This window comes from Calonectris borealis, chromosome 11, assembly GCF_964195595.1.
Source record: "Calonectris borealis chromosome 11, bCalBor7.hap1.2, whole genome shotgun sequence".
NCBI classification, from domain to species: Eukaryota; Metazoa; Chordata; class Aves; order Procellariiformes; family Procellariidae; genus Calonectris; species Calonectris borealis.
Genome location: NC_134322.1, coordinates 11,838,094 through 11,861,304, shown reverse-complemented (window position 1 = coordinate 11,861,304; position 23,211 = coordinate 11,838,094). Strand labels below are relative to the sequence as shown.

Genomic DNA, 23,211 nt, shown 5'->3' with positions numbered 1-23,211 from the left:
AGACAGAGATCATCTGAGGCCACATACTAGGCTGAAACACAAATTAAGATGAGAGACAAGAGGGAAGTGCTTTTTAATTATGACCATATATAACTCAGTTTCAAGGGAAGATTGAACAAAGTCGAATTTAAGAGTTGAGAGTCTTCACAGAAGCTGGAACTTTAGTGGCAGTCAGGTAGACAGCGCAGAGCAAACAGGAATCATCTTCACTCACAAGAATCCACACCAGCAGCTTATTTCTAAACGGAAAGGTATACATGAACATATTCCAAGTTATAACCTCATACTTTTTCAACATAGCCTTTAAAAGGGTGGCCTTTGAAATGCAGTTATAAGCATGGACATGTACCTGCATGTTAAGCAATTCTTCAATCTTATTCTGGATCTGTCCATATACATCATTAAACAGCTCCTCCTTTGATTTTGTTCCATTCAAGTGCACTTAAAGTAAGAAAGTAAAATGAGAGCACTATAATTGAATGTTTCTGTAAGCCTGCCAGATCCTAATTTAAAGAGCATGCACTTGACTGGTATCAGAAAAATATACTCCATCCACCTGCTTCAACTCCTCTCATGAGTTTAACCAGTATGTATATCCCAGGTTTGAAAAGCACTCTCTCATAGAGTAACCTTTCAAAAGTGCTTTTGTCATTAAAGACTTACTTACCCACATCAACTCCAAGGTCTTCCATTATCTTCCTGTGCTTTACATACATAGGCCAAACGTGGCCATCAAACAATCCAGGTGGATCTGGTACAGTGTAATTCCTTGAACTATAAATTAAGACATTGTTATTCAAGAGTAGTCTAATTACAGTTTAGGGAAATGACAGATAGTTCATTCGGTTTCTCTGCACACTAGCCTGAGCCTGTTGCCTCCAATGTAGTTTCTGAGCTTATCAAAAGTCAGTATTTAGCATAAGCTGCAAGCATAAAGATACCCAAAAATAGCTGGAATTTGATGTTCGGGTCCAAAGTGTTCAAGATGCAAAAAGGATTCCTAAGACAGGCTAATCTTAACATTGATGAATAGCCTTCTCTTAAAGCTTTAGCAGAACTTTGGGTAAAATAGCTGTCTGCTTATTCCTCTGAAACGTAACGTTTTCAAGTTTAACACGTTCCATTTGCATTAAGAACCATGTATGAGCACAACAATACAGCCAAATACAAGACCCCAGGATAGTTCAACCATGTAACTGGAAAACCAGAAAGGAAGAAAGCCTATTGAAAGATTCTGTGCTGAAATTGAGCATTTCTCTCACATAGTACTTCGGTAGAAAGCTTTTGAGTTTGTTTGGTGAAGGAAGCTATAGTCTTCTAACACAGCAGCTACATTAGTCTTTATCCTTTCTTATCTAAACGCTTTAGAGAAAGTTTTGAACGGAGTGAGATGTTACTGGGCTAGCAAGGGAACTTAGAAAGATAAACTTACCTTCTTCTCCTTTTACACTCTTCATATGGAATGGAAAGAAAGTACCGATGGTGGAATACATCAATCAGTGGCCTGAAAGAGATACATGTTTGATTACAGCTAGACTGTTTGATTAGTAGCAAGAAATGGAAAGGTAAAACTACATCTATTTCCCGTATCTAGAGCTATTTTCATACTTGTGACAGCTAAACTCACCGGTAGTCAATACCAGCTGCTAACTCTTGGTTTAGAACAGGTCTTTTTATTCCCTTGGAGGTTCACCTAGCATGTAAAATCATGTAAAAATCAAAATACATGAAGTCACATTTGATTACCTGTAGGTATAAAGTAGGAAGCCTTCAACAATAAGAATGTGGATGGTTTCATCTCCTCCCTCCTTATCCTGTAAGATCTGCGCATCCAGTGTGTTGTTGATCCCATGAGAACGTTCAAACTTGACTGGGTTTTTTATCCAAGCATTTATGGTACTCATCATAGCTTCCATATCTAATGCACTAATCACTAAGACAAAACAGACAACTATCATTAAGCATCATCCAGTAATATGTGCACTAAAAATAGTGCACATAAAGGATCAAAATACTCAAAGTTTTTGAGTTACACTTTGATAATACTGTAGCAAAGCCTTACCATCATACTGTTTGAACCCATCTTCAACTTCTATTTCATCTTGGGGCTGAAACAGTAATAAGAAAAAAAACTGCTTTGTCAGCACAGCTATTGGGAGGCTTGATACCCATTTCAAAGCAAGATTCAAGATCTGAAGCCTGAAGCTACAAAAAGGAATCTTAACTCTCCACCAGGTTTTTTTACATGCAGATAAAAAGCAGTAGTAACGAGGCTAAGATAAAGTAGCCTGCTCCTCTATCTTCCCACCAACACAAGCACACCGTGTAGCACTCCAAGAAAATGGAAAGTCATCGGGACGTATTACAGCGCAGGCTTATCCACCAGCCGCACAGCCAACCCAGCTAAGTACTGCAGAGGAGCCGCCGCAGACGGTATGGGGAACCTACAGGAGCTGAAGAGAGCGGGCAGGGCGCCAAGAAGAGAGGGCGGAAGCACGCGAGGGTCACCCCTCGCCTTCCCCCGGCCTACAGGGGCGCCCGCCTCACCTTGAAGAAGTCATCCTGGTGCACCACGCTGCAGTTGGGCAGAGCCTGCATCAGCTTGCGGGTGAGGGTGGTCTTGCCTCCGTTGGTGACCCTGCGGCGAGAGCGCCCAGCCCTCAGGAAGCGCCGCGGGCCACGTGCGCGCGCGCTGCCGTCTCCTCTCCCCCCGTCCCCCGCGCTCGCGCCACTGCGGCAGCGGCACGAGGAAGGCCGGGTGGGGGAGGGAAGCGGCCCCGGGCCGGGCCCAGCACCCCGCCCGGCGCCCCCCCGCCCCAGCCGCTTTCCCCCGGCCCGCCCCACGGCTCTCACCCGCCGATGCCGATGATGATGTTCATGGCGCGTCCGGCAGCCGCCCGGCCCGACTCCTACAGCCTGTTCCTGAGGGGCGGGGGGGGGTTGGGGACCCGGTGTCTCCGGTACCGGCCGCCTACGTGCCTGCGCCGGGACCCGGGGAAGGGGGGAAGAAAGGGGCTGGAGAAAGAGGAGAAGGTAGAAAGGGGAGAAACCCAACGTCAACTGCCGGGCAACGCCATGGTCGGAGGAGGAGGGAGCAGCAGCAGAGCTGGTCCGCGCCGCACCAGAGCGCTCCGCAAAGGGAGGCCAGCACCCGCTGCGTGGGGCTTCCCCTCACGCTCCTGCGCGCTCATTGGGCGGTTGCCACCCAATGGAGAGCGCGCGACGCGGACGCCTCGCGGCTATTGGGTAGGGCGCGTTCACTCACGCCCCATAGGGTTACTGCGCGGCCGCTCGGCGGCGCTCATTGGCCGCTGCGCTGGGGGAGGGCGGTGCGCCAATGCCAGGAGCGTCGCGCCCCTGCGCGGGGGCCTGGTGGCGGCAGCGCGGTGTGGGTGCGCCGCGCTGGGGCCCGCGCGCTCTCCTCAGGCCCTGCGAGAGCGGACGCCGCGGGAGCCTCCGCGGCTCGGTGCCGCTGGGCTTCTTCGCGGTGGGAGCGAGGGGGCGCGCCCGGAGGAGGGCAAGGCCGAGCCCCGCGCCCTGAGGAAGGCGGAGCAGGTGTCGGTTCCGCGGCTGCCTCCCCAGGCTGCGCTGCCCTCCGCGCCTCCGCCCGGGGACCGTTACAGTGGCTCCGTAACCGCGGGGGGCGGCCCCGGCCGGGTCGTGCTCTTAACTGTCTTAGCAGTGAGGCTGAGGCGGTGGTTCACCTTATGGAGCCGTTCACACCGCCATCCGAAGGGCCTCAGGGGGCTCTTCGCGCCCCGCCCCAGGTCCCGGCCCGGTTTTCAGCGGTGAGGAGCTGCGTATGCACCCAGCGCCTCGCCCCGCTGGCGGCCCGCCAAACGCCGCTGTCGTGTTGCGGCCTGCGGCTGCCCGAAGGGCCACGGCAGAGCGGGGAAAGGCCGCGGGATGGGCCACCGGGCATCGCCTCCCCTCTGGGGTGACTCAGTAAGGCAGGGCTGCTCAGAGTGGGAAAAGTTGGGAGGGAATCCTGCGAGCGATGCGGTTCGCTCTGTGGCAGGGTGACCCCTGCAGTTTTCCAGAGTAAAATGTGCCACCAGTTGTGCAGTTGTGCAGGCATCTTCTGCGTTCGAGGTCAAAATCCGTCCTTAGGGAGCTTTAATGGGCATGTGGAAATTTGACTGGGAAACATAGTATGGAGACTTTATCTCCTGTAATTCCCAGGTCTCAACAGAAGGGCAGTTCCCTTCTGTAACTGGAGGAGCACACGTTTCCCCGGCACTTGCATTTGTCCCTCGGCTGTGGGCTGCCAGTGCTTGGACCCCTGCAAACCACAGAAAACGGCAGGACTGGAAACTGCTGCACCTGAAGGACTTACCTCCTCTTGTTAAGACTTTTTGCCTTCTATGAAGAAATAAAACTTACGGGCACAGCCTTTTTTTTTTTTTTAATCTAATCTGATTTTATTGTTAGTAACACTAAATTCCATAATTTACAAGCTAGTAACTCGGTTCCACATGATTACAATACCAGTGGTTGGTGTGTTGCCAACCATTCAGATTGCTTCTTATCTTTTTGTGAGTTCTACTAATTTTCTTCTGGTAACACTCCAGGCAAATCTCAGTTGATTTCTTTCGCAGTTATTTTTAACTTTCAAACAGAACACAGAATTTGGTCTCTTGGCTATTCTTCTTTCTTGAGGGCAACGGACAGTTAGTTAAAAATGCATTTTTTTCATTTTGTGACTAAGCTCATTTCCACTTTGAAATAGAGGAGCTGCCTTCGTGTGTGTGTGTTTGTTTCTTTTAATGTATGTGTCTACTTAGCTTTTAAAAGGAGAAGCTTCAAATCTCCTCAGAGACTACACCCAAATTCCTCAGATTAACAATACCAACACACCTAGATTAATGGAGGTCTCAGGTAAAACCCTATTCTCAGCTCTCTATGAAGCTTCAGGATGGCAGAAGGCCAATATATAATCACACTACGTAATAGTGTTATTATGTAGTTTGAGAAGTCCATTTCAAACTAAAGTTGTCATCTGTACATATATTAGTAAAATCAGGATGCTATTTCCAAGCAGTTAAGCTCATTCTACAGCAGTGAACCTTGTTTGGCTCCAAGGTTCTTCCAAAGTCTTGGTAATTTATTGTTTTTTACTCTTCACCTTTCACTAAGCAAGATGCACTCTTCAAGTTTCGTATTCGAAACTACTTTTGATCTAGAAATACGAGATCCACTGTTTTTACCATACCTTGCAATTCCAATATGTAAACGTACAACTGTTTCAGGATTTTAACATAATGTAAATATCAAATGAGCAAAGTAAAGATAATGAACAAATTAGAAGCACAGTGGTTTTTAGAAAGACAGTTAGCCTGAAATATGCTTCTCTAGCATCAGTTCAGTACTGACAGAGCTGGAATGAAAACGGCAACAACTGGACTCAGAAGTTACCACAATTTAACAACTCAGTTGGGGCAGGGTGATGACAGCCTGCGTCTGACGTGTGATAATACATGCTAACTTTACAATCTTTGTCCTTCACTAACAGCTCAGAGTCCAGGATTTGTCATGATCAGGCCTTGAACCTAAAGGCCAATTGTGAATAATAGGTATGTTTAGTGGATGTTATTTATCAAGATTACCGTGCATCTCTCTTGTCTATGGAAAGGGAGGATTCTTTTGTTTTGATTCAGGTAAACATTTTCCACTTCATATAGAATTGGTATTTTGTAAGTAAAATACAAGAATATTTTGAATACCTCTTAAGACACAGCAATGATAGAACAAATTGAGTGTTATGCTCAGTAAAGTACATCTAAACATTCATAAAGCTCTCAGGCGCTTTAAGGCTACGGACTCCAGAATGGCTGTGCATCCTGCCCATCGCATTCAACATCTGTGTCTGCGCGTGCTAGCCATTTCCCTGGCCCTTTGTCTCTGTCTCCTCGATGATACTGCTGCTATGGTGAAAAATAGAGAGAAAGAACAACAGGATATTGTCCAATTCTGGACTGTGTGCCAACAGTGACAAAATGTTGTTTTCTCCTCGGTTTGGGGATTCTTGTTGGTTTTTATTAGTCCTGGGCGAGCCTGAACACATTAAGATGTTTTTTAAATTCTTCCAGTTAGTGTGGAAACCTTGAGTCTCTGGGAGGAAGGTGGTGTCCCATGCCCTGGCACAGACATTCCTGTCCTGGAGGATGATACTCTGACTCATGCAGAGGAAAAGAAGAGTTCTGTTGTAAAACACAACAGGAAGGTGTCCAGCACTGCTGTGTGCCAGGAGGACACCTGCAGAGCTGCCGCAGGGGTGGAAGTGAGCCACAGGCTGTATGGATAGTGCTGAGAAAACCGCGGCTGCACAAATCTGACGCCAAAGTAGGGCGCTATTTTTGGTTTCCGTTCTGCTTTTCTGACACCTGTAGGTAAGCGTGAAGTGCACAACAGACTTCTGCAGCACCTTACAGAGTGAAGGAACTGTCGCAGGGGATGGGATCGCAGTGAAGCGTTCTTGCTTAGCAATTAGGATTAATTATAACCTAGGAATATGAACTGTAAATGCGCTGGAGTTGCCAAGACAGGAGCTGGCTGCGTGCCAGCGCTTGAATGAGGACGTACCATCCCGTCGGGACTCCCTGGGAGCAGCAGATAACACCCAGGTACGCACGGAGCCCCACGGAGGGAGATGGCCAAATGCTGAGGGGTATGGTGGGAGGAGGGTGGGCGTTCAATCGTTATTTTGGGCTGGGGATGTTTCTCTATCTAATTTGATGCTCGTCTCAGTCAGTCTGCTTTCAAAATAGGTTATTAGTGTACAGTGACACACTTTATGATTTTTAAGAAAATCTTAGCTTTGATACAGTCTCCTTAACATGAAATAAACCCAAAAAATCTGCAACTAATGTGAAGTGTAGGCAAAATCTTCAGCTTCTGCGTGTTCTTATGGTTGTGTGGGCCACTGTCCCTTCTTTGCTGCACCTAAACAAGGCATTAGTGGTAATAAAGGCTGTTGTGAGAGGATGAAGTGAGGTGAAAAATGATAATTGAGCCAGATAATGAGTTGTATTAAAACCACCCAGGATAAAATGGAATAATACATGACACATTCTGCAATAATGTATCATATAGGCCACCTGAAGCTGAGGCAAACATAACAAACGCTTTGAAAGATAAATGGCAGAAATTTAAAAGATCTGCTTGAAGCGTGAGAAGTGATGAAGTGTAAGGAAACCACAAAGGTGAAAGAAATAGGTGTGCTAATTACATAATTGTGGGACTACATAAGAAATGTTTGTGAAGGGGGAAGCTTACGCTGTTTGGTTGTGAAGGCTTCAGTGGGGGTTCAGAAAGGCTGAATTGATGAAGCTGTAACTTCTGTTAGGCTGTAAGCTTTAAAAAGAAAACCTCCTTTGTAAAGTAACCTGGTATAATATTGTTTTAATGATCTGGGGTATGAAAAAGTTGATATGAAAGGCTACTCTATAGCCTTAGGTTTGATTCGAAGGAAGATATTTAAAAAAAAAGTCAGTAACCACTAAAAAGTTGTTTTTTATCATAGCTTCAGGGCAATCAAAGTCAGTGAGTTTTCTGGTTGTGTCTCCAATTCAGGAGTGCTGTGTTAATACTTTTATACATTCTGGGAAGCTCTAGGCTCTGACTGATGAATGGTTTCTGTTGCTGATATACAAAGCTCTTTTTTTCTCTTTTAAGGGCTTTTTGGAGTTGTAGAATACTCTCTACTTTGAGCTTTTCTATGTCTAAGAAGAGTAACTATATCAGATGTAAGAAGGAAACTTTGTTTTGCACCTGTTTGTAAATGTTAAGCATTCAATCTGTTATGCTTCAAAGCTATTTTCTTTCGAAATACTAAATAGTTCATAAGCATTGGCTAGCTCTGCTTACAATCAGATCACAGACTGTTAAACAACACCTGAATTAATTTTAGCATTGCTTTTATTATGCTTCTGTGAAGAAAGCAGAACTTACACTACTGTCTGTCTGGGAGTAAATGTGCAGAGTTCTTAACCCTGATTTCTGACATGAACATACTGATTTTAAATTGATGCTACTCTTCTGTCCAGGTATGTTTTTACAGTCTTGTTTTAGTCTTCTGAAATGTCTATTGCTCAATAACTGTTACAAGACTTTGATGTATTTTAGTATAAACTTAAATAATAATCTCTTTCCAGGTGTATTCATCAGATGCTTTCTGTGATTTTTACCAGTGAATCTGCACAAGCAATTCCTTCCTAAACGCACGTTAGGAACTGCATCTTGGTCCTCGAACTGCTTTGACTCCCAGAGAAATAATTGCACTTAACAAGACCTTATTACCTACTGAAAAATATAATGACTGAATTCCTGGTTTGTTTTAATTGGTGTAATGGTGAACAGCCCCAGCCGGTAGGTAGATGCACAACTGCAATCCTTTATCAGATTTGAAATTTTGTCTTTCAGTTATGTGGAAAACACTTTTATTGCCGTGTTGTTTTGATTAGTTTGGGCTAAGTAATATAAAAGCTAAAACCAGACCTGTTAAACTATGTTTAAACTTGTGTGTTTTGCCAGAAACTTTGGCCATATGACTGTTTTAAAGTTCTTAGGCCCTGACTTTCCAACATTAAAGAAAGTTTTTGCTAAAATTCAATTAGCAGTAATACAGTAATGACAGTGAATTTGACCCTTTCTTACTGCAAACAGTCTGAAACTTCAGCCCAGTTGCCGTGAGGAGTCATTAGGGGTCAGTACTGACTGTTTTTTTTTTAATTCAGCTGCTTGTTTTTGTCTGAAAGCTGCGCCTGTTTTCTGAATAGAGACCTAAGATCTTCTTTCTTATAGAAAAGGCGTCGGAGACTGGACCGGAATATGATAGGAGAACCAATGAACTTTGTACACACTGCGCATGTTGGGGCAAGAGAGATGAGTAGTGACTATTCATCAGTAAGTGTGCACCTCTTGGATAAGCAGAAATCTCCACTCAGTAACCTGTAGAGCAGGTAGCTAATAAAATACTAGATAATTGTAATAGAGAGAAAAATCTGAATTTTTTTTTTTTTATCAATAGAATAGCATCAGAAGAGAACTGTCCTTTGGTTTGTTCACATAAGATACTGTGGAAGATACATTCAGCAAGAAGTGCTCATTTCCCCAGTATCTTTACATATGATGAGAACCTTTTGGGTGAGGATTCTGTGGATGCACTTGATACTAGGTCCAGATAACCCATCACCCTGAAGTCAAAGTTGTGCCAGGGTGAGGGATGTAAGAATAAGTGGATTTTGGATAGTAAGACCCATCTCATGCACTGATTTAAAATAGTATTTAACAATCCTGGGTTTAGCTGTTATTTCTCCCTAATGTTGGGACACAGCACTGTAAACATATGGCTCACCTGCCTCTTCACATCAATGCTTTTAATAATTGCTCTGGCAACCATGCTTTATAAGATGCATGTTCTAATAAACTTTTTTTCTAGGCTGTATCAATTCAGGACCACATGAAGTCTAAAGGTGGCTACACAAATGGCACTTCTGCAACTGTTGAGATATAGGAAACTGAGAGGAGGCCGAAATCTGCTCTGTCTTATGAGGACCCCCTGGACTGTGTTTTCATATTCTCAAAAATCTCTTTATGATTGAGTAGGAGAGTACTTGAATTATATATAGGTCAGTGCAAGCTTTGGTGTTCTTTGTGCGATAGCTTCTGAAGGAGTTATTGTAAATTATCCTTAAAATGGTCTGTCGTGGTAGGGTTGTAGTAGCAACTGTAATTTGTCACTGTGGATGATTTCCTAGCTGTGTCTCAAAAACTTCACAAAGTTGTCTTGTAGGATGGGATTGGAAGTCAGTATGAATTGTCTGGGGTTTTGGTCTCTGTCTTTTTCTCCCGTCAAGAAATGCAGAGCTTGATTTAATTGGAAGATACCACATGTTTGCACTTCTTACATGGGCTAAACTGAATTGCTAAGTAGGATCTTGTAGCCTGTAATATAACTTTGGACCTGTTTTTTAGATGGCTTACAACCTAATGCGTAAATCTACTGAGCTGTACTTTGGTATTTTTTTAATGTCTTTTTATGGTGAACGAACTCTAACATAATATAGCTAGCTGAGTCTGCAAAACCCAGAGAAACTTCTGCCTTGCTGTGATAATGCTTTTATAGCTAAAAATGGAGGCTTTGCAAACATACCTACTCTCGAATGAGGCTTAGAAAAACAGACATTTCTCTCAATTACTGGGCTGCCTCCCTTCCATACATGCAGTAGTGTGACTGACAGGCATTACTACAACAGAGCTAATAATATGTACCAGTTAAGTTCAAGTGATACTACAATATGCTCACAACTGTGTGTTAATTTTGCATGACTACTATTGAATTTGAAACTAAACATATTTAAGATCGCTCTCTCTGTTACCTATCTATAACAGTAACTACACAGGACTTCAAGGGATATCTCACTTGTCTTTCTGGCTCCTTAATTTCAAGACTTTTTTCTTTGTAGATGAGTTAATTTTTTTCTTGCATATGGTTGAAATAAAAGGTATGGTTTAAGTGATACAGCCATGTGAAGGACAGAAACTTAAAGAATATCGTGAAAACTTGCAGGAGAATATTAAATGGAAACAGTGTCTTGCAGAGTTCCAGCACTTCATAAATACAGATATTTAGCCATATACAAACTACAGTTTGTCACTTAGTTCTTATTCATCTTTCTATTAAGTGATATGACAAAACTGCTGAAGTAGAGCTAGGTTTTTCTTTTACCCACTCACTGACAACTGTTCCCCAGCTCAAAATTCTGAACGACTAACGGTGCAGAAACTTAGGAAATCTGCTTGCTGTCACGAGATTAACTAAATACAAGTGTTAAAATTGCTGCCATATCAGCATCAATTATGCTGGAAGTCAGTGGAACTCTCTCCTCCTTGCTCTAGGCATAAGATCAGTTATGAACTTTTTTCCATTTGAAAAAACATCTAGCTGGCAAATCTTTTTAACTTGTATGATTCTGTTTGTGGCTTGTGATACTTCTTAAATCTCGACTGCTGGCTTTGCTGAAGTGTTAGGCTGCCTTTGCTGAATATACTAGAGAGCTTAAAACATGAAAGGTAGCTCTGTGTTTCTGTATGCAGTCAAAAAAAACCTCCCCCCCTATTATTTCATCTTTAAGGCCGAAGAGGAAGAGAGAACGTTACTTTCTGTAACAGCTGATCATAACATTCTGCAGCCACATAAGAGAAATCTAATATCCATGTCTTGCTAGATCCTTACTCTTGAATTAGAATACATGCCCAATTTTAATATATTTTAATATTAGCATGAGTTAGCTGTACATTTAGCTTTTTGAAGTCTTTCATATTTCTGTCTTTTAAATTCAGATTTATTCCAACAGCCTAGTTAAGATACAGAGTTCAAAGAAGCTAAATCCTGTGTACTATTGAGGAAGCATAAAGTGGCCAAGTTGTTTTAAAGAATAGATTCTAATTCATCTGCTATTAAATTGAATTCATGCATTCATTGGTCCGTACCTGCCCAGAAAAGACAGTGGTAGGGCAGCTGCCGTGAAGAAAATGGGTTGTATTTTGTTAACACTGTAAGAACACAAATTGAACAGGAGTTCTTGAAGACCCATTCAGTATGTTTAAGATTAGTGGTGTATGCATAACTAGAAATAAAGGAGTGGGTGATCATGTCAGTTCTTCTCTCTAAAAATAAATCAACAGAGAATTTTATTATTAAACCCTTATTTATAGAAAAATCCTCATTTTCATCATGTAAACCAAGTAGCACTATCTGGTGTAAAACTAACCTATTTTCATCAGACTATATAGTATTATAGGACCATATTAAAGTGTCACATCATTAAAAGGAAATATTTTGCTATTGCATTAAAGGTGCCATTACTTTTAAAATCTAAACAAACATAAAAGCATGGCTTAGGACTTAGGTATTTTTTTGTTGTATATTTAGAAACCTTATCTAGCTGTAATCTGTCATGTAACTCAGTATAAATCTATCTTGGTTATAATAAATCTGTTGAACTAGGCACTTGCACTCTTCTCATATTGTGGAAAATCTTCATGTTTTCTCTGCACTGAAAACCTGCTGGTCAAGTGGATGGATCAGCATGGCTTGAACTTTTATTGCACAAGATCAAATTTCTCCACTAGAGAGCACAATTTTACTTTTCTGTCTGCTCTATGCAAGCTATTACTCCATTTCGTTTTTTTTTTTTTTTTCTGTTTGGTGGCTTTTGAGCTTGACTGGAATAAAATACAGCAAATAAGACCAAAGGATCAAACTTTTTAATCTACGTTGTAGGCTGTGAAGACCTTGTATCAACACAATATGGCAATGAGACATTACTGCTGTGACTTGATGGCATTTTATGGTTTCTTTTAGTAGTCGGAAGTAAAATAACTTGCAAGCAGAGCAGGATCAAGTCTTTTATATGTAGTCTGGCAGAGTGCCAGCACTGTATCTGTTTGCTTCCTATATTAAAAAAAAAAAAAAAAAAAGGGAAGAAAGTCGGGGGGGGAGAGTAACTTTATTTTAAATACTGTCTGTCTTATCCCTTGATGTCCCTGCTAAGCTTTACTGACTATCCCATAATGCTGCATAAACCTGCAGTCAGTACATAGAAAAGGTATTTTCTATAATGTCTAATCTAATATGTCTTTTTACCTCCTGTAGAGCAGCTTTATAACAATTAGGTGATGTCATGCTATGTTCCAAGTTAGCCTGAAATATGATAACTTGCAATCTGCGCATGTAGTGCTATTCCTTTGTATGGTCTTGCCATATTGGACTATTGGGTGCTTCTGTACAGCTTCCACTCTGTGTAGACAAAAAATGTTTGAGCTTAATAAATACCTTTTATCTTACTGTGCCAGCAAGAATAAGCACAATTTGACAATGCTAAATTCCATGGGGGTATGTTTATGAAATTCATTATATGTTACTAAATACAGTAACTGAAAAAAAAAATCAAATCTGTCAGTGAAAGATGATCACATAGTTGCTCTTGATTGCGTTTGGATTTACTTTGCTATCAGCACTGTGACATTGCCATAAAAACCAAACAGTTGAAGATAAGAATGATCTTGTCTCCCCTTCATAATCACTGTGAAGATAGACAAAATGAACTACAGGAAGAAAATAGTGCTGTGTTACAGTGGTGTCAAAAAGATCTCCTCTGGTGAGTGGGTTCCTGTAAAGCTTCCAGATACTCTGTGGTTCTGCAACTTGGTTAGTCAAGAACCCCAGGCAGTTGTTTAAAGCACTGTGCTATGAAATCGTTCAGATAAAAGTTAGGCAGTCAGGGAATAGGAGGTAGAAGCTAGATCTTCCTTCCTAGTGTTTGTATCCTCTTTTTTCAGGTAAACACACTCTTCAATGGGACCGATTAAAAAGAGTACTTGCAGTACAATGGTGTACTAGGTTATGCTTCTAGTTTATGGCTCCTGAAGCTAGACTTTCAATTCTAAAATAATCTGCAAGACAGGTGAATCACATGCTAAGGGTTAATGTCAAAGGTATAGATTCCCGAAATTAAAAAAATTTCTGGTTCATTAGATTGCAGATTGGCTTCAGGGCAGAAAACAAAGACCAACCATAAATAGAATGTTTTTCTAAAAACAAGACTGCTTGGAATAAGTCTTTCTTATTTATTTATTTTTTAAAAAGTGGAGACTTGCATTTTTAACTCCTTGCAATTGTAGTACCACTTTTACTATGTACCTTTCTGTCTTAATACAGGGGCTGGATCGACAGGGTTTAGACCCAAAGTAGCAGTTAATGCTTGAAATTAAAAAATTTAGATGCTTACCTCTACAGCTGAAGTCCCTGTGCACCTAAGGAGATGCTCTAAGTGGCTTCTGCAGACAAACTGCCCTTTCTTGATACACGGTAATTTGTCTGGCACACAAGGCCTAAGTTACTTACATCAGTGGTTTTCCTGTTGATACTCATGTGGTTACAGTGTAAAAGGTTGCTTAGTCCTGTACAGAATAGGTCCTCTCTAGGAACTGGCCTGTTGGACAGTTGTTTCCTCAACAGAGCCTTAAGCTGTGGAATTACTTAAACTTATCACCACATGCAGCTCTGAGCCAGTTTTGTACTTTGCTACATGAAAGCATGAAGTCGTCTTGTTATTGCTTAATTCTTCATACTGCAGGGAAGGAGGTCAGAGAGGCTGACAGGTCGATCGGGAACCACAGAAAAATGAGATATAGAAGTGAGGCAGGTTTAGAAGCCATGGAGAGGCAATGTGGTATATGTTTATGAGGAAGGAGCAGGGAGCAGAACATGTGCATGTTAATGTTTGTTATCTGCAAAGCATAAGACAGCTTTGTTGATATCAATTGGAAAGTACTCGTAATGTGTGCATAATTGGTATATGGAGGAAATCGGGCACTTAAGTGCATGACTAAGCTGGGACTTTGAGACACAGATTGCCAACATAACTTTAATGGGTGGTAGTATCCTCTTCCTGCAGTGGCTTTCAAAGCTGTTTTCAGAAAGTGTGGTGCCACCCAGAAAGCTAGCTTTGGTTTCAGCAGTTGCAGACTTATGGCACATATATTTTTGGAAGATGAGATGGTGCTTTTTTTTTTTCTCTGATAAATGTGAGGTTGCAGATGTTCTAAATGCTGAGGCCTGCTGCATCCAACACTACCTCCATGGAACACAAAACAAATAAAACTTAGAGTTAATACAAAATAGCAGTAGTAGAAGGGTATTTGCCTTCAGTCCACCATGCTGCCAAAACTTCAGAACTAGATCCACCTGATATTCAGCTTCCAGGTGTTGGGAGAGTATGGATGGGTCAGAACTGTAAGGTCATGAGGACCTCCTTGTGCCTGAGGAGGTTTGAGGGATGTTCTCTTGGACTCTGTAGGCTGAGATGCCAGGAGGTCACTATGGCTACACCAGATTTCCATAAAGACTTTTTCTTCCAATGCTGTGTAGAGAAAGGAAACATGAAAGAGTATCGTGAAAGCACTTTGAGTAGGCAGGGACATTACTAGTATGTGTTCTTGTGCCAAAAAAGCTCCCAACTTGAGGTGCTTAACACTGAAGCAGGACTGCTGTCTTCACCTGGGAACTTATAGATGAGCCAGTTCATGTTATAATAAAAAATGGTGCCCTTTCAGGGAGAGTGGAGTGTGCAAGGGCACCCGTGGCATGGTACACTCTGCATCACCTAAACCCAGCCCTAACTGGCTTATCAAGCATTGCAGTATGGCTACTGAAAACCTTGTGGTTGTCACTTGTTCCATATATCCTGTTTCTGTGCATCCTGTTAGCGTGTCCAAAATCCTAAAACGTTACCCAAAAATGTAGTTCAAATGGGAGGAAGTTCTCTTAACCTAGTTTTAATCCTATTCAGAAGAGAGTAGTAACAGATGGACAAGAACAACAACTTTGAGGTGTCTGTTGGGACCTCTACAGTAAATTACTCATGAAATCAAAGCCACAAAGCCATATTGAAACTTTACTCAGTGAACATTTTTAATTTTTTTTGTTATTAAAACAATGTAAATGGGAAGAATATTCTTTTTATAACAAATTTTAAGTTTCCTCTGATATTTGCATATAAATCCAAACTGAACAAAATCAAGGTTATTATTACTAAGGGCCCACCTTAATTTGGGGTAAAAAAAAAGTTGAATTATGTCTTTTAGTGTTTCAATATATATGTTTTAATATATATGTACATATTTAGACCTTCATCTTAAATAAGTAATATGGAAGAAAATAATCCATTCTTTTAAACTGAAATTAGTATGATTGCTCTGGCTTACTGGAAGTTAAAAAAATGGACTTAAAATCTACATTTAAACTACCGAGAGAGAATTTGGTGTGCTTTTAAAGCTGACATTGGCCTGTACAAGCGGATGACTAACTAATTTCAGATTCTTCATCAAAGAGCTAGAAAAAGTGTTTGGTTACAGGAATTTTTTTTTTTTTAATAATAATATATTTACATGCATCTGATCTTGCTGGTGCTTAAGACAGACATGTACATTTTACATAACTTACCTGAGCTGAGTCTAAAGGTGAATGAAGACTATACTGATAACCAGTAATTAATCTTTTCACAGTGAGCTGTCCAAAATTAAGGATTTGTAGATCAGGCAGAACAGTGGCACTTATTCTAAACAGAGATCTATTTTTAAAGAATTGATCTAATATATGTAAGTTTGAAAGTCCAGTCTCAACATGTGCTGAAGCTGCATGTTAATGGTGAAAGTAATATGCCTTTAAATGCAGTTACCCATGTTTACTCTTGCAGTCTCTACCACCAGGAAATATTAAAACTTGACTCAATACGTTTGAGGGTGTGATACAAGCTTGAAAATATAATTCAAAAGTAAGGTTTACAGTCCTTCATTAATGCATGCTAATGTGACCTTGCTGCATAATGGCATACGAGGAAGGCTTTCACTAGTTTCTTTCAACTACTTTAAACATCACCTTTGAAAATGCATTTGAATTGGCTATTTTCTCTACTCCATAATATTCAGTGATCTAGGGTATCTCTTGCTTGCATAGATTGATATTTACTGATGTTCAGATGAGGCTGTTAGTACATGGGGAAAAGTTGCTAGATGTGTTTGTATTAATAAATAATTCTTAAATACCAGTCTTTCTATGCTTTGGATCATTTTCTTGCCAGGAGATAGAGGTCCCATCAGGCTGTTGCACATGTCCTCTTTGCTCTGTGTGTGTGTGTGTCTCACAGAGATGGCAGGTTTCCATAACAGTGTTCCCCATGGCACTTTAATCAAGAGGTTTCACAGTGTTATCTTGCTGTCTTGTTCCAGGCTCCAGCCAAAAAGCTGTGAAAATATGAAGCACTGAAAGAGACAGTTTATAGGGCGGGGTAAAATTTTCTTTGGTTAAGCCACTTCCTTTTCCTTGTCACCTGCTTTATTCTGCCCTATTACTCTACCACCCACTAAATTTCTTAGAAATATATTTACATTCAGTATTTGGGTCAGTGTTCTCTCTTAGTTCTTAAAAATTAATACAACTTACTAAAAATTCCTTCATCCCTTTGAAGCTTGTGTATTGATTAATGAACCCAAAATTCCCTCTTTACTGATTTTTGTATGACATAACTGTTTAGTGAGCAGAGTCTAGTCTCTTTTATAATCTTAGTCCTTTAAAAATTATGTAGTATATTTTCTCCTAAATACCTAATGCTGACAGCCACCCTTCCAAACCTGCCTACCTAACACGGCAACTATTTTCTGTTTATGGTATTTTATGCAAAATTAACAGAATTAGACAGTAATTCAAAGTTAAGCTAATGGAAGAGCAAATTTAATTAGGTAAGGAGATATAGGGAAAGGAACAGAAAAAGGCAGATTGGTTGGAATAAGTTTACTCAAAAGCCGAGAGGCTGATAAAACATAAAGTAGCACTTAATGCAATGGGAGAGTCAGGAGAACGACCTTGGAATGGAAGATGTTTTGGATATCTTTCCTTCTGAGTAAAATCATTTGTGTTTAGAAGTGTGCGTATGTGGTGGAAAACAGGCAGTAGGAAGGAAGGGATAATTTCATTATCCCTTTGAAAAGGATTTCAAGAGATACATAGTATTATTCAAGCAGTTTCTTTCCTGTGCTAATGGTTATTTAGCTTCAGTTTCCACTTTCTAACTAATATGTTCAAAGCCTACATTAAACATCTCTGTTCCTTAACGCTTTGAAATGCTTTAGGAATGCCTGAGCTGAGTTACAGAATTTATTTCATGTGGATGTTTTGGTTGGGAAACGGATTTTTCCGAGTGTTCTTTCTCTTCTTTTCTGTGATGGAAATAATTATGGTGGTATAGAAAGGATGCAATTCTTGGTATGGATTTTCAGTATCTTACACTGATTATGAGTGGAAGCTGTGTTATTCATTCCAAATAAGGAATTCCAGGTTTAAAACTGGAAAAAAAAGAATCTTTTAGGCTTTGAAGTAATTCTTCAGGCTCTGAATGTTTTTATAACCTAGTTTTCTTCTGCCTGGGATCGGAAATAACATATATAAATAAAATCTAGTTTTTCTCGTAGTGCTGCAATTTAAGACTAGATCATCTGTTTTTAGTTTTGGTTACACATTAAAGCTTATGGTAAAAATTAGGGACTACTTAAGTTGCCAATAAAGATTACCTAAGAAGTTTTTATTGATGTCCTGAATGTGAGCTGCCCATGTCCTGAGCTAACGTTAGGGCTCTTCAGTGCAGGTATTTCTGCACTTCTACTCACTGCACAGGCCCGCTGGACTGCAGAGAATGCATTCAATGTCAGAGATGTTTACACAATATCTTTAAACATGCATCAAGGCAGGGGAGATCAAACCAAACATACACTTTAAGTAAAAGGAAATTGTACTCCTAGTATTTCTCCTCAGCCCATTTTTTTTCAGCTGCAGACAGAATAAAAACTGCTGTGCTTTCCTGGGGAATGCAAGGAGAGAGATTAGTATTTTGTAGGGCAGGACACCCCATGGAATCTGATCCTGTGAGCAGCTACGCACTTGCAATTCAAATTAAACACTTCTTCCATGCCTGAAATACGCTGTCATATACATACCCTTAGCTCTTTACAGATCACAGAATTGATAGATTCATTGAAGTAATCTGTATTAATCTGTCATCCAGATCTTGTTAGATTCAGAAGAAGAGAGAGTAGTTGGCGTATAGTGTCATGGTTACTCTTGACAACAGCACCAAAATAGAAACACACAGATGGACAATGTACGAGCTGGTTTTTTAAATACCAATTCTGCATGGAATATGAATTATTAGCTGTGTCATGGTGTGCCATTATCTTTCACCGTTTAAGCACATTAAATTGTTAGACACACTTTTGCAGCCTAGCAAATCTACAAGATGCGTAAGCCTGTTCTGTTGCTGATAGAAAGATGAATTGCAGATTGTCACTGGGGGAAAAAAAAAGCTTGGCTGTTATCATCAAAATATCTGTATTGATCAAAACACTACTTATTTACAGGTAGGTAAATATTATTCAGATTTTTACAGCAACAGAACAGCTTACTGAAAATTTGCTATAATGCAGTGGGAAATGTTCCCTGTAGATGTTTTACATGGCTTTGTCCTTAAATTCACACAAAGGGAAATGCATGCACGCAGGAACCTCCTTCCTTGGTAGTAATAACTAATAACCACTTTGTGAGCAACTCAAGCAAGTGGGTTACCCACTTAAGGCTTTGATTTACTAATGCTGCACTGCAGCTCAACTCTCATCCTCTTGCCTTCTCCCTTTTCCCTCACGCTTCCGCCATCTCACTCGTGGCCACATCCCCTCCTTTCTCCAATAATCTTTCTTATCTTCGCCCCTTCCACTTCCCTGCGTGCACTGGCCCCGAGGCAGGCCCCGGCCCTTCGGGCAGGGGCAGGAGGGGACAGCGTAAGCAGTGACTGAAAACCTCCAGTGAAAGATGTTGCACAACTTCCTTAGCTGGTAAATCGCAGAGCTGTTTCAGTCTATCTCCTTCCTGCAAATCATTGCTGGCTCTTACATCTGGTGCCTCACAGCCCTTTTAATGCTTTCAAAGCCTGGAAGACATCTCTGAAATGCTTTTTTTTTAAGCGCAAACAATGCAAATTCCCTTCAACCTTTTGTTATAGGTCATGCTTTGCTGTTTCTTGTACGTGTTGCTCTCGCTTAAGAGCCACTGCTATCCTCATTGTACCCCTCTCCCAATGGCTTTGTGTGTGTGCTTGGTCAGCCAGAAAGACGGAGCGAGATGAAATACTCAGATTTGTCTCGGGAGATGCGGGGCAAAACTGACCGTTTCCTTTTATTTCTAACGGCTGTGAAGGGTTTCAGGTAGCATTAAGTACCTAAAACCCGCACATCTTGGAGCTGACAGCTGTTGACCACCCAGAAAAGCACGGCGACAGAACAAGGCAAAAAGAAACACGGGGGGGCAAGGGACAGCCCCGGCGGTCAGCAGGAACACGCGTGGGCCTTCCTGCCTCTCCTCGCGAGGGACCCCTTCGCACCCGCCCCGCCGGGAAGCAGCCCCGGGGGCACCCGGCCACCCCCGGTTCGGCCCGGCCCGGCCTTGCGGACCCGGCAGCAGGAGCCGGGACGGGGCGGCCGGACTGGGTATTCGTCCCCCCGGCACCGCCCCGCCGGGAGCACCGCCCTGCGGCTGGGGGCCGGGCGTCCCCGCGGCGAGGGCGAAGCAGGGGCCGCGGCGTCCCGGTGGCCGTGCTGGAGGCAGCAGCAGCAGCAGCCGCCCCCATCGGCCGCGGCGGACGGAAGAGGAAGTGGCGCCGCTCTGGGAGCCGGCGGCGGTGAAAGGCGCCGTGGGGAGCCCGAGCCCAGCCGAAGCCCTTGCCGGAGCAGGTGGCGGCGGCCGCTGAGGACGATGAGGGCCGCCGGGCTGCTGTGGGCCGCGCTGTGGGGCCTGCTGCTCCCACCGGTAAGGGGCTGCGCTGCCCTCCCCGCGGGAGGCGCCGGGGCCCGGCTCCCGGGCCGGCCTGGGCCGCGCCGCTTGCGGCGGCCCGGGAGAGTGCGGGGTGGCGGTGGGGCCGGCCGGGCCGCCCGTCGCTCCCCCTCCTCTGCCGGCCGAGGGGGCTTCCTCTGCCCGCCGTATCCCCCTGGAACCGTTCCCTGGAGGACCCCGACCGCCGCGGGCACGGTCCGCGTCTCCTCCGGCTGGAGCGGTGTGTGCCCCCAACTCCAAACGCCTCAGGGGCGGCTTGGCTCTGAAGCGTGTCGCGGGGTGGTTTCGGGCCTCCCCGGCCTGCCTCGGGCAAGGCCCCGCGGCCCCCCCACCTCCCCCGACCCCCTGCCCTCTCCCCTGTGCCCGGGAGTGCAGGCCGGGCCCGGGCTCTGGTCACGCGTTGATGGGTTTGGATAACACATCTCCCGGGTGCCTGCGTAGATAAACGCTGATGTAGTTCGTAGAGGTATTTATATTAGGATGCTGGGGAAGGGGGGGAAGCTCGTGGTGTGTGTATGAGTCCTGGCTTTTGGCTTGTTCATCTTAAGTGCCATGTTGGTTCCTGTGTGGGTGTCTCTGCAGCTTCTCTCTGCACACAGGTGTATATCGCTATGGAAATCTGGTAGGTTGCTCTCTGCCTAATGGAGTGGTGAAATGGGGAAGCCAGAAACCTCTGTAATCTGGTTAAGCAGTATGAAGGGCATATCTGCATGAAATGCTGCTCCACTAAGTTGTTTTGTTGTTGGGTTTTTTTGTTTGTTTGCTTGTTTTTAACATAGTTTTTATCTTGTTTTGGTAAGGCACGATGCAGAGTGCCTTCCTGTGTAGGAAGTCACCACTGGAAATGCTCAACAGTAGGTGCACAGCGCAGTTTGTTAGTGCCTTGAGAATGCCTTTGGGTGAAGTAGCTTGTGTCTCTCTACGAAGTGCTCCCTCGCTGTTTGTGAGTCCCACGTAGCTGTCGTTAGTTGTGTTGGGGTTTTCTGAAGAGTGGCTTTGCTCCTTAACCCAATGGTTTGCTGCTGCTGACAAGGGAAGGGGCTTCTCCTGCTTCCCAGTAAGACTCCAGGCCCCGTGTCCGGCCTCCTTCTTCGGTCTACAAATGCAGCTGTCGCAGTCGTGAGCATTAGACCAGGTCATTCAGCCTGAAGAACGGTATCCTGAGACTAACAGCGTGGGGAGTTAGCGCTCAGGAAGGTAGTAGGTGTTTGGGGAAGGACCACTGCTGCTCTCTGAGCATGGGCACCGGTTCCTCTGGGAAGCCATGCCCAGAGGGAGGGAAGGAGGGACAGTTTGTGTGTGTCACAGGGCCGCTGGCAGAATACGAAATGATGCTTGTTCTGTTCCTGGCTAGTTTTTTCCTGCCTTTTTACGTTTCTGTGAGGTTTATGTTGTTTCTTGCTTCGTACAAAATACCTTCTCCCTGTTCTGTACCTCTGAGTTTCTTGCATATCTTACCTAGACACTAACTGTGACGGGTATTGTAAATATAGGTTTGGTTTAGTTTCTGTGTCCGTTGGTTCATATAACTATCAGTATTCTACGTGGTGGGGTTACCGGTGCACTCCAAAGCTCAACAGTCAGCCCAAGCTTATATCCCTGCTGTGACAGGGACATGTTAGGAAAAATAAGGATTAAAAGACAGTATGAGACATCTTCTTTTCTATCAAAGATAAGGAATTATACAAGAAAAGTTTAAAGGTGTTAAAGGAAGGAAATAAAATGAGGGAACCACCTGTTAAAAATAGGAAGAAATTTGTTTGAAGGTGATGGGCCACTGGGAATTGTCTGAAGCTGAAGTGAAAGGAGATGATGATGATGCCCCTGTAGGTGAGGACGGTTGTCACGCCTCTACTCCATGTGGGAGCATTTTTATGCTGGAGCAAGTCAGCCTATGGAAGCAGGTTAATCTTTTCAGGAGCAATTTTGTGGACATGCTCTTAGTCTTCTACTTAAGTAACAAGACTGAAAATGTGCTCAGTAAGAAATTTTTACTTTGCGCATATGCTGAGAGTAAGATTTGGTTTGTACTGTTCAGTGGCACGGCTGACTGCAAGGCCACGTACCCAAACGAGTAGCCCTTGTCTGTTATGAAAGAAGGATACTGAGCAGTTAGAAAATAATAAAAGTTCAGCTGGATGCAACAGGATTTCAGTGGGGATGTTCCAAGTGAGGTGTAGCATGTAGCGTTTCTCTTCATTTTTAACTTCTAAATGCTGTCTTCAGAGCTCAGCAATGAATACTTGAGGGTAAACGTCATGCTCTGGTCCTCCCTCCCCCGACCTCGTGAGCAAGAATTGTGTTCCCCGATTCATCCCCAGAGAAGGGAAGCTTGCCAAACAAAACATGCATATCAAATAAGCAAGTAATCGCTCTTTCTAGGTAGACTTACGCTTGTGTAGCATTAACACTTGATTTCCGGGAACCCAGAAAACACGTATTATTCTACTTCGTGAAGCAGAAAGAGCTTTTAATGGATGGAAACATCTGGGGTTTGCACCTGCTGGAAGTCGTCATTGCTTTTAATTTGCCATTAGCTTATACTTGTAGGTGAGTGCACTTAAGAGGGAAGCTTGATAATTTTTATGCTGGTCATAAATCATGGAACTACTTATTTTAGCTGACAGCTGAAGAACTGTTACATGTTAAACAGTATGTGCTCAGGCCCTTTGACACAGTTCTCCCAGCAGATGTTCATGCGCTATGGCCAATATAATGGATTTCTCTGAAGAAGGTTTTTCGCTATTCAAACTAGGCAGATATAAATCTCT

General features: G+C 43.0%; 3 protein-coding genes across 8 annotated transcripts in view; 2 read left to right on the top strand and 1 right to left on the bottom strand.

The window, feature by feature from the left end:
* Positions 1-43: 43 nt before the first annotated feature.
* Positions 44-3,178, bottom strand: LOC142086700 (nicotinamide riboside kinase 2-like). 2 transcript variants are annotated; one of them, XM_075160016.1, is made up of 8 exons: positions 2,854-3,178; positions 2,548-2,638; positions 2,063-2,108; positions 1,747-1,933; positions 1,433-1,504; positions 668-774; positions 350-441; positions 44-239 (listed from the first exon to the last, which is right to left on the bottom strand). In XM_075160016.1, the coding sequence occupies exons 1-8, from the start codon at positions 2,877-2,879 to the stop codon at positions 234-236; spliced, it is 627 nt and encodes a 208-aa protein (XP_075016117.1). In that variant the 5' UTR covers positions 2,880-3,178; the 3' UTR covers positions 44-233. The 2 variants fall into 2 exon arrangements, with proteins under 2 accessions (XP_075016117.1, XP_075016118.1); XM_075160017.1 differs by lacking the exon at positions 350-441.
* Positions 3,179-5,233: 2,055 nt separating this feature from the next.
* Positions 5,234-16,609, top strand: LOC142086702 (CDC42 small effector protein 2-B-like). Of its 2 annotated transcripts, XM_075160021.1 has the most exons (6): positions 5,234-5,573; positions 6,090-6,623; positions 7,937-8,045; positions 8,154-8,367; positions 8,803-8,904; positions 9,440-16,609. In XM_075160021.1, the coding sequence occupies exons 4-6, from the start codon at positions 8,314-8,316 to the stop codon at positions 9,512-9,514; spliced, it is 231 nt and encodes a 76-aa protein (XP_075016122.1). In that variant the 5' UTR covers positions 5,234-5,573; positions 6,090-6,623; positions 7,937-8,045; positions 8,154-8,313; the 3' UTR covers positions 9,515-16,609. The 2 variants fall into 2 exon arrangements, with proteins under 2 accessions (XP_075016122.1, XP_075016124.1); XM_075160023.1 differs by lacking the exons at positions 5,234-5,573; positions 7,937-8,045 and having other exon boundaries at positions 5,642-6,623.
* A 3,542-nt stretch (positions 16,610-20,151) lies between these two features.
* SPPL2A (signal peptide peptidase like 2A) overlaps positions 20,152-23,211 on the top strand; it is a 29,335-nt gene continuing 26,275 nt past the window's right edge. For 2 of the 4 annotated variants that reach the window (XM_075159998.1, XM_075160000.1), the window contains exon 1: positions 20,169-20,416. In XM_075159998.1, coding sequence (XP_075016099.1) covers positions 20,363-20,416 — 54 coding nt within the window. In that variant the 5' untranslated portion in view covers positions 20,169-20,362. Of the gene's footprint in view, positions 20,417-23,211 lie in introns of all 4 variants that reach the window. The other 2 variants (XM_075160001.1, XM_075160002.1) reach the window with 2 other exon arrangements.

Excerpts from the sequence above, each read along its gene's own strand:
- LOC142086702 (XM_075160021.1), top strand. The coding sequence starts at position 8,314 with ATGACTGAATTCCTGGTTTGTTTTAATTGGTGTAATGGTGAACAGCCC. Across the intron at positions 8,368-8,802 it reads ATGGTGAACAGCCCCAGCCG|AAAAGGCGTCGGAGACTGGA; the intron begins GTAGGTAGATGC and ends TCTTTCTTATAG. Across the intron at positions 8,905-9,439 it reads TGAGTAGTGACTATTCATCA|GCTGTATCAATTCAGGACCA; the intron begins GTAAGTGTGCAC and ends CTTTTTTTCTAG.
- LOC142086700 (XM_075160016.1), bottom strand. The coding sequence starts at position 2,879 with ATGAACATCATCATCGGCATCGGCGG. Across the intron at positions 2,109-2,547 it reads ACCAGGATGACTTCTTCAAG|CCCCAAGATGAAATAGAAGT; the intron begins GTGAGGCGGGCG and ends TTACTGTTTCAG. Across the intron at positions 775-1,432 it reads GAGTGTAAAAGGAGAAGAAG|TTCAAGGAATTACACTGTAC; the intron begins GTAAGTTTATCT and ends CTTAATTTATAG.